Source organism: Thermobia domestica, chromosome 10, assembly GCF_964235325.1.
Source record: "Thermobia domestica chromosome 10, izTheDome1.hap1.1, whole genome shotgun sequence".
Taxonomy (NCBI): domain Eukaryota; kingdom Metazoa; phylum Arthropoda; class Insecta; order Zygentoma; family Lepismatidae; genus Thermobia; species Thermobia domestica.
This window is the reverse complement of record NC_137463.1, coordinates 270,243,196-270,257,120: the sequence shown is the minus strand read 5'-3', so window position 1 is coordinate 270,257,120 and position 13,925 is coordinate 270,243,196. Positions and strand designations below refer to the sequence as shown.

Sequence of the window (13,925 nt, the reverse complement as noted above, 5' to 3'; positions counted from 1 at the left end):
GATCTTGCGAAGGGATTATATTCTGAGAGATGTAATAAAGGGGAGCGAGAGTGTGTAAGAAGGTTGCAATTGATAGATTGTAATAAGGAGGGTGGTACATTATGTTGGGTTGCGAAGAAGATATTAGCGGGAAATCTCAAAAAAGGAAGCTTCTTGCCTCGCTCACGGAAACTGGCCTCTCATTAATGGCAGAACATTGAGGAAGAGGATGAGGATAATACTACAAATAAAAAAGCCGAAACAACGGTTTATGCATACGAATTGGCCAGCGTTTTTTTTTTTTCCCTGGTGGCACCTTTGTAAGATTCTAGTTCTCTCAAACGGGTTAGGTTGTCAGGTCAAGTCACTCGGGTCAGCTCGGATCGGGTCTCTGGGATGGGGTCACGGGCCGGGTTGGGTCAGTCTTCAATCGACCCGTTGAGAGCACTACTCCTGAGTCTCCTTTCTCCTCAGCATTGTTGAGCAACAATACAAGCAAAATGTATTCTTATATAGTCTAATGTACCCTCAATTTACTGCCATACTAAAATTACTACCGTATTTACTACCATAATAAAATTATAGTAAGAAAAATTGATCTGTCGGAAGAGGGTTAAATACTGAATACGGGATTGCGAGCAGTTGAGCAAAGAAACCATTTGATTATTGTAATTTTAATCAAACTCCTCTCAAGTTGTGTGCTGAAGATTGTATTTCGTTGTCTGACACTCAATACCATTGCATCATATTGTCTTACCTGCATTTCTTAATTCATATTCCTGAATAACCATTAAAAATTAGCGACATTCCGTAAGCTGGTCTTAAAAATTCCCGATTAATATCAAAATTAATGTAACAAGGAGTTACAAATGGTATTACTTTACTGTCTGATAAACATAAACATCTTCTTTTTATTTTACTTTTCTTCGAATTATTAGTCAGTGACGTAATTTTTAGAGCAATTATAACTAATTATATAACTTCACGATATTTTAAATGTAATTTATTTAAATAAAATGTAACGTTATTGGTACTCAAATATATAAGTTCCTGTTTGCAAAATCATTCCATATATTAAAAAAATATAAATATAATAATTTAAATATAATAAATTAAAAGTTCATTCTGAATATCAACGCCACCATTTCCTAACTCGGTGGGTTTTCTGGAGTCTTCACAAAACAGGAGAAAAATAGCAGTAAACTACTTCTGCATGATTTCTTTGACTAATAAAAATTGCACCAAACGACTCTTTTTTTTCTCCATAAAAGCATTCAATTCTAATGAACAAAATAATCTTTGAAGTTGTTCCTTATCCAAAGTGTATTTTCGTTATATTATTATTCCACTAACACTATATGTGATAACACAATCTGAGATTTAACTAATTCATTTATTTAATATCCACATCTAAACACATGTAAATTAGATTAGTAATTCAGATATTACATCGTCTGATTGGGTACTTTCGTTTCCGCCATGATTGTTGGCTCAAAACATTGCGATCCTATTGGGCGGAGTGGGCAAAGTAGGGGTAGCAAAACTGTGACGTATGGCTTCAAGATTTTGTTGTAAGGGCAGATCCTCTATTTTATAAGATCCTTGATCTTTATATAGAATATATTTCTTCATCTTCTAACTAAAGCTCACAGATGAAAAGAACCCTAAAACAGGGAAAGCGGGGAAAGGTCAACGACACGGTAAAGTCCATTTTCGGTTTTTGAGGTGTGGTCTATACTTAAATGTCGTCTGCTACTCCGGGTAGTTATCTGTGTGCTATTCCGTGGTGAAATTCGAAACCCCCGTGCTAAAAGTGGGCGAGCCCATACATACGTCACACTACTTCTGCTAGGGTTCTTCTCGTCATCTGTGAGCTGTACATAAATTACGTGGCGCTTATATACGGGCATTTGTAGCCAACGGGCACTACTTATTGTTCTAAGTGATAAGTGGAGAACCCGTGTCTCTTTCAAGTAATTATTTTGTCTCAATAAAACCTCCTGCATTTTAAAAGCTAATAAAACAAAAAGTATTACAGATAAAAAAAAAAGTTGTATACTAAAAGGTATAAAATCGTATTGAAAACGATTTGTAATTATTTTGTTCTGATTTGAAATGAAATAGACGATACAATACAATTTGAAGACGACGTCTGAAGGCTATCATCACCCGACGTGAAAGGCTATTTTCGTGTTGCTTCTTCACTTGAATTACTCTTTTGAGGTCAAGAGTGTGCGGCCCATGTGAGTAAACCTTAGATTACAGCTAACCCAAAGAAAAAAAAATCATTTCGGGGAAATCTGGTGAATGAGGCGACCAAGCAACATCCGCACGTACCCGGGATACGTTTTCCAGGAAACAGCTCTCTTAGAACTGCCATAGATAACCCCAGCGATGTGCGCTGTAGTATCATTTTGTTGGATATATCAAGATTATTCAGTCCTAAGTTATAAAGCTGAATCCTTAAGAAGTTGTAAAGCAGCCAACGTAACGATGGAGCATCACTGTAACTATCACACGCTCCTCTTCAAAATAAATCAATAATATAGATCAATAATGCAACTTCTCTAAATTGCAGGAAAAACAGTTACTTTATCAGAGTGCAGTTATCTTTCGAGTTGGATTCGTGGCTTATGATCGGATCAATAGCGGAAATTTTGTTTGTTTACACAATACTTCAGCAGAAATGTGCTTCACCACTACACAAAAGAACAGCATCTTCTGAGCCAAAGGCTGAAAGTGCAGGTCTTCTTGTAAAATTCCTTCTTAAACTCTCCCTGAAAAGCCCAGCATTGATTGCATATTGAACATTGAGGCGGTATGCTTTCCTGCAGAACGTTCTGGAAACTGCAAAACAGACCGCCAGATTACTTTCGTCAACGCTGAACCCCGCTATTCGGAAGTTTCGACCCACTACAAGACAGTCTTCCGATCAGAAACAATCTCAAACTTTAAGTGAAAATCTCTTTGTACTGTAATTACAGAACTGATACTCTTGAAAAACACTTCGACTGCGTGCACGCGACGAGCTCGTGACCAAGCTATAATGATAACTGAAAATGACAAAAGGGCTATTGTCACTGTTGGCAAGTCGTGGGACTTTTTTTTTTTTTTTTAAGGTTAGGGCTTGAAAATTTTTTTTCCTTCCTGCTTTCCTCAATCTTCAGCTTCCTTCCTTAAAACCTCCCAATATTTTATTGTATTTTTCAAATTATCGATCAACTGTGTTTTTCTCCCTATTCCTTGGTTTCCTTCCATCTTTCTCTCTATGGGAGTACGAAGAAGACAATTTTTTCGCAAAATGTGTCCAATCCAGTTGGCCTTCCTACGAAGAATGTTGTCTAAAAGTGGCCTCTTCTCTCCTATCTGTTTGAAAATATTGGTATTATTAGTATTGAGTATTATTGACAATACTAATAATTAGTATTGTCAATTGTTGTGTCATTTCAACAATAGAACGGAGAAATTAAAAGTGTTTTCAAACCATTTTATATTTTTGAATAAACAAGTTCATATCTGCAATGCTATTCGTTTTATTAGGCTTTAAAATGTAAGACGTTTTATTGGGTGACGCTGTATGTGACAAGTGTGAAAGCCCAGCAATTGTATGCATGCAGTGACTTTAAATAAAGCTAACACTAAAGTGACACAAATGAGTGCATTTCAACCAAAAGTAGTCAGTAAGAGCTGCAGTGTATTTGAAGAATATTTGTGAATAATTTCCTTGGAAAGTCAAATCCAGTCTCTTTAACGTTCTAACGAAGCGTATTATTATTATTATTATTAAAATCGGTGATAATATTCCTAACCTCGAGCATTGTCATGAAGTACACCATTAACGTTGTTTCGTACCCGCGCCATTTTTGTTTTTAAATCCAATAATTTATTTGGATAAGCATTTTTGTCCTTTCTTCGAAATAAACTGGAATTTTAGTGAACTTGATTTTACTAATTTCTTCCTCAAATGTATTTAAAGGTCCCTTCGCTTTGTGAAAATTAAATACTGGAATCACGAGTTACGAAATTAATCCATTTTATAACGCTGTTCATAAAGTTTGTAAATTACTTTTTTCAATTAGATAAATGTAAATTCAATTAATCTGTGGTAGCCATAAAAATATGGTACTCCATGTATTTAATTAATTTATTTACGTTTTCATTTTTTTTTTTTTTTTTTTTTTTTACCACGATCACCTTAAGTTTGTATTGAGCAAATGAAATTTTCTTTTTCTATCGGCAATATGTTTAATGCTATTGGGCAAAGGAAGAGTGAAAAATCGAATGAAAATTTTTAGGGGTGCTAGAGCGCTGGAGTACCCACGTAGTTGGCGCATATGCTCCAACGAACGACGTACCTATACAGTTCAAACTGATAACTTATTTTTCAGCTAGATGGCACCAGGCCGGTAGCCAGCGCAAAAATGTAGGGGGGATGGGCGATCCAACCTTATTGTAGTTCATCACCATATAATTCTTCATTTGCAAGCCTAGCGTGAACATTTTAAGGGCCAACAAAAATTTAGGATGGCGGACCCCCTAGATACGGGCCTGGATAGCACCATATGCCACGAAAGACTTCTTACCAGGAGCGCAATATTCGTGTCAGACCGGAAGTTTTTGGAACTACCCTCGTAAATAGACTTGATGATCGAATCAGTAAAATCGCAAAAAAAAAAAAAAAAAAAAAAAAAAAAAAAAAAAAAAAAGAATTGTCCAATAAATGAATGCGCTAAGAAACATGCCATACCTAGTCAACAGCCTTAAATTTTGTTTAATTTTTCAACAGTTTTATGCTTTTATAGTTCGTACAACGAAGATGACATATTTTATGATTTTTTCCCCTTTATTTATCCTGAAAATGAATGAATCATGAATAAGTACGTAACAGACTAAGCCAACCAGCATTCCTTTCGCTACATCACTAAACAGCCATGCAAATGCATCTCAACAAACACCAACTGAAAGAAGCAGCCTCTAGTCTAAGGATAAAAAGCGAACTGAAAGAAACTAAGATCTATTAGCAGTGGAGTGAAGGGCTACCTCCATATAACTTAGTTGTTTTGATACAAAACTGAGCTTCGAACACATGATCACAGTCTTCAGGCCAGATGAGATCTGTTGAGCCATCCATTTCCTCTCCGCAAGCGACGTTATCTAGCGACGAGCACTGGAAACATTTTATACATGAGGCTGGAATGGAATTAACATGAAAAGAAAACAATCATTTTAAGGAAACTCACTTCTCACAAAACACACTCACTTGTCGCTACACTCTATTTCTGTCTAATTCAAAACTCAAGAGAAAGCATACAAAATTACTTATGTTTCTCTCACCCTCTATATACAGGGTGTATGAAAAGTGTGGGCCAATAGGCCAACTCCGTTATGGATAAAGATACGAAAAAATCAAAAAGAAAAAACAGAATCGTTGGAAACACGGTATTTTCAATCTATAATGGTATTTTTTTGTTTAAATTACATCAGCCGTTTGGGTTTCACCCTCGTAAGACGCCGTACTTTAATAAATAGAATGTATGTGTAATCCGAGTTTCAAACGGAAATAAGTCACATCCAGCCACTAAATTTTATAGACAGATAGAACTTGACCGGATCTAATACCGTACAAAGTATTTTTTTTTTTTTTTTTGACTTTCAACTCAAAGGAGATGGGGAGGGGGGTTAAGCTTTTAAAGTACGTATATGTAAAGAGAACTATTTCTATATTGCCTGTGAGACAGGCAGTCCACACGCAAGACTTTGCTCATCGTTATAATTTTACGCATTTCTTTCCTTTCAGAGATTTTACACATACATTATTCTTCCCGTGCAGAGAATGGATACTTGTACTAGTGATAAATTGTATATTAAACAGGTTTCAAATTAGGCTACCATTAAGGAGATCAACCTGTTCTTATCCACCTGACGCCCACGATCATCAGTCCAGATAGAGCCCCATACGGAATAGTATATTCATTGAAATTTCCAAGAGTCTAGTTAATTGTAAAGGTGAATCAAATCGGCCATCAGAAAGGCTTCAGTTCCAGGAATATATAATGAATACATGGTGACCGGGAGGGGAAGAAAGATCGCACCACAACTGCTTGTAATCGGGAGTTTGTGTTAATAGAGCGAAAGTCACACAGAGTGAAGAATTGAAATTCTAACGTTCTGATATGAGTTGTCAGGTGATATGGCTAATTGTAATGTATGGAAGAATTAGCTCTACAGTGAAAGAAATGACGGTAGATCAGTAACAGAGTGCTGTTTTCTATGAGGAAGGTCCCAGGTTGAATCCAGCATAATGTGATGGATGGCACTGTATCAATGGTACCTTTCATTTCAACATCACTTTGCCAACTATTCGATTTTATTTTGTTTGTAAATTCTGAGATGGATTGCGATATTTTAAACATTCTGTCTTCTCGTTTCGGAGAACAAGAGACAAAGTACATTTTCAATACGAGACGACACTAAAAGTATGGCAATTCTCGAAACTGCTCCTAGGCAACACATACAATGTAATAGAAGGAAATAAGTTCACTTCAAAATAAATAGGGTTTAAAAGATGTTTTAATAAAATATATTATAATGGTACTGCATTTCTTATATAACTTAACATCATTTGAATATATTTAGGTAATATCGTATTCTGAATAAATATTTACAGGCAATTACTTCTTGCATTAGAAAGAATTAATGAAGGCTCCTCGTATATCATTATATATTCTAATAGTTAAGGCTTAAAAGATTTTTTTTGAAAAATGAAATTAAATTTTTGAGTCTTGCCATTATGTCCTTTTAGGCAAAGAGGAGACGATGATGAGTAAAACAAGTGAATAATGATGGCAGAATTGGTGGAATGAGAATGTGGGAGTATCCGAGAAAACCCACGGACACGATGTTGTCCACCACAAACTTACATGGACGTGGATGGAACCAGGGACCCCAAAGATAAACGCTCTAGCACTGAACCACCGTACTCCCCCCTCCCTTAAAATATCTTTGTATACCGTGCTGATTGGTTAGAAAATACCTGATTACAAAAGAAAAATGTCTCAGTCTGTATATCATGCTAATTCCTACGCTAATAGATGTCGCTACTTGCGCTGGCTGCCAATTCATGTCGCTGCAACAGATCTACAGGAAATCTGTGGATTTGAACCTCTTGTGACGATCTATTTGCTACTTAAAAATGTATTGCTTCTATTTAATTATTTCATAATTGATAATCATGATAACTGATGATCTTCACATGGATGTGTCCTCTTATTTATATTATTATTATTATTATTATTATTATTATTATTATTATTATTATTATTATTATTATTATTATTATTATTATTTTACAACATGCGCCATGAGATGAGCATCCAAGGGGAGTTCGAGGTCTTAACCGCCCCTTTAAGCAACTTATTATGAAAAATGAATATTTACTATAGTAAGATGTCTATATTGAAGAAGCAGGCATGTCTTGAAAGAATATGACACTCAGTGCTTGAACCTTCCCCTCTCGACGAAATTCTGCATTCACCACTCACGGTTGTAACAGTGTTTACATTTAAACATTAATATTTGTATAACCGCATTCTTGGTTTTCTGACCAAACTTAAAAAGAAAAAAACATCATGAAGAAATAGAATAAGTTTACATAAAGGATCTAGGTGTTGATTAATCTAAATTCGAGAGTCATGTCGTACAAAGATTGTTATAACGAAGACTGTTTGAAAAAAAAAAAAAAAAAAAAAAACACTATCCTTGCATTTCAGCCTTAAAAAGAAAGCGTTATTTGTTTATTTTGTCTTAACATTGATGACTCTAAGGGCGAGGGAGCATTTTGTATTCAGATAACACAGTGACTGAAGGCTTCTCTCTAACGCAATTTGTTTCGTGTTGAAAGCTGGAATTGAAAAGTTAATACTCCGTAGATTATAGGCCTAACAGCTGATACTACATATTTGTAATTAAGCAAAGCTTCTTACAAGTCATAGAAGAAGACAAAAGACAGTACACAGACTACATTCTGTTAGGTACCTTACATATAGAATTCAAAAATATAAATAAACCATCTCTTAGAGCAGAATAAAAGTCCTCTGTCCCCTGTCCACTACAAACTTCTAGTAAGATAAAAGCATATGTGAATATGGAAAATATTTGTCTTTAGATTTGTGGAGAATGAAATGATTTAGTTTCATCTTAGCACTGTATTCCACGAACAGATCAGTATTCTGTATCCTAGCAATTATACCAACCCACTAATCTCAAATGTACAGCGAGTAGTATATCAGGCAAGGATAATATCCATTATTACTCACAGAGGAATACATGAGGAACCAATTTTCAAATATGCATATCTTGGGATCGACTGGATGAAACGAACTCTGACCCTGTACACGCTGTGTAAAATCGATGGTAATCGAAGTAGTCGTCTTGAGATTTTGTCTCCCCTAGATGAACAGATGTAGAGACTGAGTGATATGTAATTAAGAATTTTTAGCGTTAAAAAAGTTTGTCCTCGAAAATAATATGGATAAAAATTTCCTCTGAAACGTCATTTTCTTCAGTTCGATAGCATTGATCGAGGCCAGTAGTCACAACATTCAGATAAGGGTCGAGCTTTTTTCTAGGGGTCGGGGGTGTAGTTGAGTTCACCTTAGATTCATAGTTTCTAAGTACATGCTGTTATTACGAAATACGATTTTGCTTAATGAACAACGAAGAAACAAAAAGATTTGGAATTTATTGTAAGAGTTTAGTGTGACTTCAAAAATCTGCATCTCCATACTAATTAATTTGAAAATTAATTATAAAACGAATATTAACTCTATCAAGTGAATAAACTATAAAAGGTACATGCCTGTCTGCAGAAGATAAAACCATTTGGAACTTTGATGAGAAGAAAAAGCGAAATATGGAAGCAAACTGATTAGAATAACAACATCCTGCTTTCGACAAAACCTTGCATTTTTGAAAACAAGAAATGACTAAATCCATCCCTCCTTAAACGATGCAACGAATCCATATCAAATCAATGATAGACATCTCCATAATAATATAGTCTTCACTCGGAGGAATACTAAACTTTTAATTCCGCTCTAAAGAGGCCACGGTTGTGCAGTGGCGTTCTTGGTTCCATTCTCGGCCAACTTAGTTTATGGTGGACAACATCCTGCTCGTGGGTTTTCTCGGGGTTCTCCAATTTTCTCATTTCACAAATTCTTCCATTATCATTCATTTGCTTTAATAATCGTCCTCTTTAGCCTAACGGGCGTAAACGTGGGCGTTAAACTCAAAGATTTCATTTAATTTCAAATTCGGGGGGGGGGAGACTGAATGGCCAGTTTCTTTCCGCTGGAGTTAATAAACCGAATGTAGAATTAGTGGAAAAACAGCTTACGGCGGATGTGGATACTGGAATTAACGAATACTGTGTTACTTTGGTAATTAGTGAGTAAGGAGAAGATCCAAATATTGATAATTGAAACCTAAATACCCAATAAAAGAACCCTCTGGGTTTACAAGTATCCTGGTATTTAGCTCCTAAAGTAAATACCTACGTGTTTTACACCACTAGTAATACGTAATGAACAAAAGAAAATGAATGAGAAAATGAACTCTGCTAAAGACAGTAACAAGGATCACGCGAATAAATGAATAATACGGACAGACATAGTTAAACTCACCGCTGCCCGTGAAGATGTTAACAGATTGAATCCATTAATAAACCGCCAAATTACGTTCAGGAGTTGTCGTGTGATGTAACGGACGGACGTACTAACATTATATATATAATATATGCAGTATACATAAAATGAAGGTGACTATGTTTATGATTTAATAACTCTTGAACCACCCAACCGATCTCAATCAAATTTTCAACATAGATGAGGTTCGGGTCTTGAATGTTTTTTTATCATTTCACTTTGACGGCGCAACTTAGGGGAGGAAGGAGATATTTAAAAATCATCTAAAATGATCGATATTAGTGGGGTCGCTGAGATGTAACAAATCCGACACTGTTTAAACCCAAATTCAGCCCCATTAGTACTCCTAAGGGGGGATGGGGACATGAAAAAATAATTGAAAATGACCGATATGAGTGTCGAATTCATACTTTTCGGAGTCGCTGAGATGTAACACTTGTTTAAATCCAAAACGTATCCTTCCCGTGCGAGGAACGGGTATTATGCTATTAATGTTATAAGACCCACTTGCGTCATCATAATAACAAATGCAATTAGTTATCAGGTTAAGTTGGATTTCTATTTCATGAATTTGGAGGAAGAACTATTTTTCTTCGGTGTTAAAAATACTTAAAAAACTTCTGACGTCTTAAGTTTGTTTACCAGTTGGTTACGAAAAGGAAAATATGTAAATATGTGCGCATACCTAAACGTAAATGTTTTTGAAAGGAACAAAATGCCCTCGAAGTTTATGTGAGGAATTTACATAACATCTCACGGTTTATTACACTCTCCGTTTCCACTCTTTCAGTTCGAAGCAAAACGTCTTAAATTAAACAATTTCTCTTTAATGTAAATTTTCTCTTCTGAGAAAGTTATGGTTGCACAAAACATTGAAGGAAATTAATTTTCTAAATTGTTATAATATTTCCTTTTTATTGTGCGATAGATCTTCATCACAGAATGTCAGCAATTGTGGGAGCAACAATTAAAGGAGTTAGATTACACGCTCAGCTACAATCTTCTCTTTTACTTCCATCCCAAAGCATTCAATGTCAGTGTCCTCACCTCGTAGTGATGCATATTTTCATCTCTATTTTTATGTATATGGAGCAATAGAGATTGTTTGAACATTTCCTGTCGCCGGACTTTTGAGATTCCCAAAGTATATTCTGCTAACATAAGAATCGGAAGTATTAACGACCATGCGGCCGCGGTGACTCAGTCGTACAGCGTTCGCTTCTGGTACATGGGGTCCTTCGTTCGATCTCAGCTCGCACAAGTGAACCTCGTGGTAGACAAACAGTCTGCGTGAGTTTTCTCGGGGTTCTCGTTTCCTCCCCATTGTTCATTTCTCATCATCATCGTCTTATTTAGCCTAACCGGCATAACTGTGGGACGTAAAACTTAGATTTCATTTCATTTCATCTATTAGAATGACCATGTCCGTCTCGAGTTTCGAGCCGAGTCACTGTTTTGAGGTCGAGTTTGACAAATGGCTCGCTCGTTCAGCTCATTTTAACTCGCTTTGAAATCATGGCCTGTTTAGACTGGAAAGCAAAAGCCATGAGAAACGTAAGCAGTAGTGTGAAATACTTTTAGTGTTGCTAACGACAGGGGACACCACTTGCATCTCGTCTCGTCTTGATGACAAGACGACAGTAGATTTTTATAACGAGACCGCCTCAAGTATCGTGAACACCAATATAATATAGTTCTTACCATCAAGACTGAGACCTACACAGTTCATTTTTTGAGCCGAAGCAGAAGCCCAATTCAACTTGGGTAGTGATGCCAACCGGCTCAGCTCGATTCAACTGAGCGAACAGCTCGAGCCGGCTCGGGTAAGATGAGCCACCGACTCAGCTCAGGTGAGCCATTGGTTCGAGCCAGTTCCGTTGAAACGAGTCCATCGGCTCGATTCGACTCGGCTTAACTGAGCCAATGGCTCGAACCAGCTCGAGCCTTTGACGACCCTAAACCCGAGTCAAGTAGTTTTGAACATATTTGTCCGGCGACCTATAACTTTTAACAACTTTTGGCTCAAGCCCAAATGCTTGCTCCTCCAGTACTCAAACCCAGAACCTCGTGAACAATGAACGCTGTATTTGCCTCCTGAAGATTTCTTGACGACCGAGATCGGCAGTCAACTAGATTTTACTATTTAGACTGTTGGATTCCTGTAGTTCGGGAGTGTCACAATGTATATCAAAAAGCGTCACTTGTGTATTAAGTTTTGCAAGGAAGTTAGATAAAGGCATGCAATTCACAATACGACTTTTCCGCCTTGTCAGTATGAACCTCAGTCTGAATGGCAGACGCGTTGATTTCTTTCAACGAATATGCTAATACAATCCACTACAATTGGTTTACAGAAATCGTCTCTTACACACTTACAAAAAGATAATTGTCTAAAACTGTGAAACCATGAAGTTCAGTGTCAGCTCCACTGATTTATGGTGAATAAACACCATGTGTCGGGGTTTTCTTGGGGTTCTCCAGTTTCTTGCCGATTCTCTCAGCCTCGGTGAATAATCGTAGGTCGTTAAGCTAAAAATAAATAAATAAATCTTACTGTGAATAACTTCGTCCTGAAAAGTCCTTTTTATTCCTGTTTCATTTCGCCGATCTAGGCTCAATTCTGCCTAGTGCCTACCAGGAATTTACAAAACGAGGTATATGATGAAAGTTCACTCAACCATATACAATAGTTTGATCAAGCATTTTTAGTAAGATGCATCTATTCGTTTTCTATTACTTCTGCTTGTTAGAAACATGAAACGAACGCTCGAAAGAGAGAGTTTTGCTGGCATGGTCCATAACCCTCTATCGCCAAATTCAGGTCAAGCATACCTCAACCCTCATTATTTAACACAAATTGCCCACGCGGACCCCTCGATTATTCTAGATTTTTTCCAGATTCAATCGCTTACTAAGACAAAAGTGTAGCATCTAGATACGTCATTTTCACCCATAAGTCCCTGTTCAACGATTCTTTGATTTATGCAAATTGGAATTGTGAGCTGGTATTTTGCTCTGCATATTATACAAATAAAGATGAAGATAAGGTGAAACTCAGTTGTTGGTGTGGGTATATCCAACATATTACCTGGTTGTGGCATTAAGTTACACCGTAAACTTGCGTACGGAAAGAGTGAACATGGGACCGGCACAGAGCGTCATAACGGCGTGTATTCTGTACGAATTCAAACTGGGGTCAAACGCCGCTACAGCTCGAAGACGCATCACGTGCCGGAAAACCAACACATGTACAAAATGAAGATCTTCAGGCAGCAATTAAAAAAAATGAAATGAAATTTTTGAGTTTTACGTCCCACGCTTATGCCGGTTAGGCTAAAGGAGACGGTGATGATGAGTGATGAATGAAATGGTGGAATGAAGAAAGTGGGAGGAAACGGGAGAACCCCGAGAAAACCCACGCACACGGTGTTTGTCCACCACAAAGTTCACTTGGCGGGGGCTGGGATCGAACCCGGGACCCCAAGCACCAAAGGTGAACGCTCTACCACTGAGCCACCGCGGCCCCTAAGGCAGCAATTGAGGCGAACAATGACCAGACATGTGAGAAACTGGAACTACAATTCAGTGTGAGTGGAGAAACCATTCGGCAGCACCTCCTTCAACTTAATATAGGTCCCACGTGATCTTACTCCGGGCCAGAAGCAACGCAAGCAAACACTTGTGTTTCTTTGCTGCCTCGTCTGAGGAAAGAGTCGCTTCTGGACAGGGTGTTGAAATGTGATGAGACTTGGGTCCTGTACGAAGCTCCACGGCGCCGTCATCATTGGTTAGCACCTCATAAACCGGTTCCCAAACAGCCGAAACCAGCACTTTACCAGAAGCAGGTAATTCTGTGTGTTTGGTGGACTCCTCGCGACATCGTGCATCGGGAATTGCTTCCAGGTGGTCATAGCATCAATGCAACTGTGTACTATCCGCAGTTGAGTCGTGTTCAAGAATAACTCAAAACTCTGGATCCAACGCTTCTGAGTCGCAAAGAGGCCCTCCTGTTACACAACAACGCAAAGCCCCACGTGGCTAGGATGACCCAGGACACCATTCTACATCTTGGATGGGAAACACTATAGCATCCGCCGTACTCCCCGGACATTGCACCGTCCGATTATTACCTGTTCCGTTCCTTGGACAATCATCTTAGAGGAGGACGGCAGTTCAAATTCCTAGTAGAGATGGAAAATGCACTTGATACCTTCTTCGCTTCACAGCTCACCAAGTTCTACC

The 13,925-nt window shown here is 37.6% G+C and overlaps 1 protein-coding gene across 1 annotated transcript in view; it reads right to left on the bottom strand.

Moving 5' to 3' along the window:
* The window catches only part of LOC145663229 (UPAR/Ly6 domain-containing protein bou-like), a 95,451-nt gene that overhangs the window by 14,829 nt on the left and 66,697 nt on the right, over positions 1 to 13,925 (bottom strand). The window contains exon 3 of the mRNA XM_081729597.1: positions 5,020 to 5,169. Coding sequence (XP_081585723.1) covers positions 5,020 to 5,169 — 150 coding nt within the window. The remainder of the gene's footprint in view (positions 1 to 5,019; positions 5,170 to 13,925) is intronic.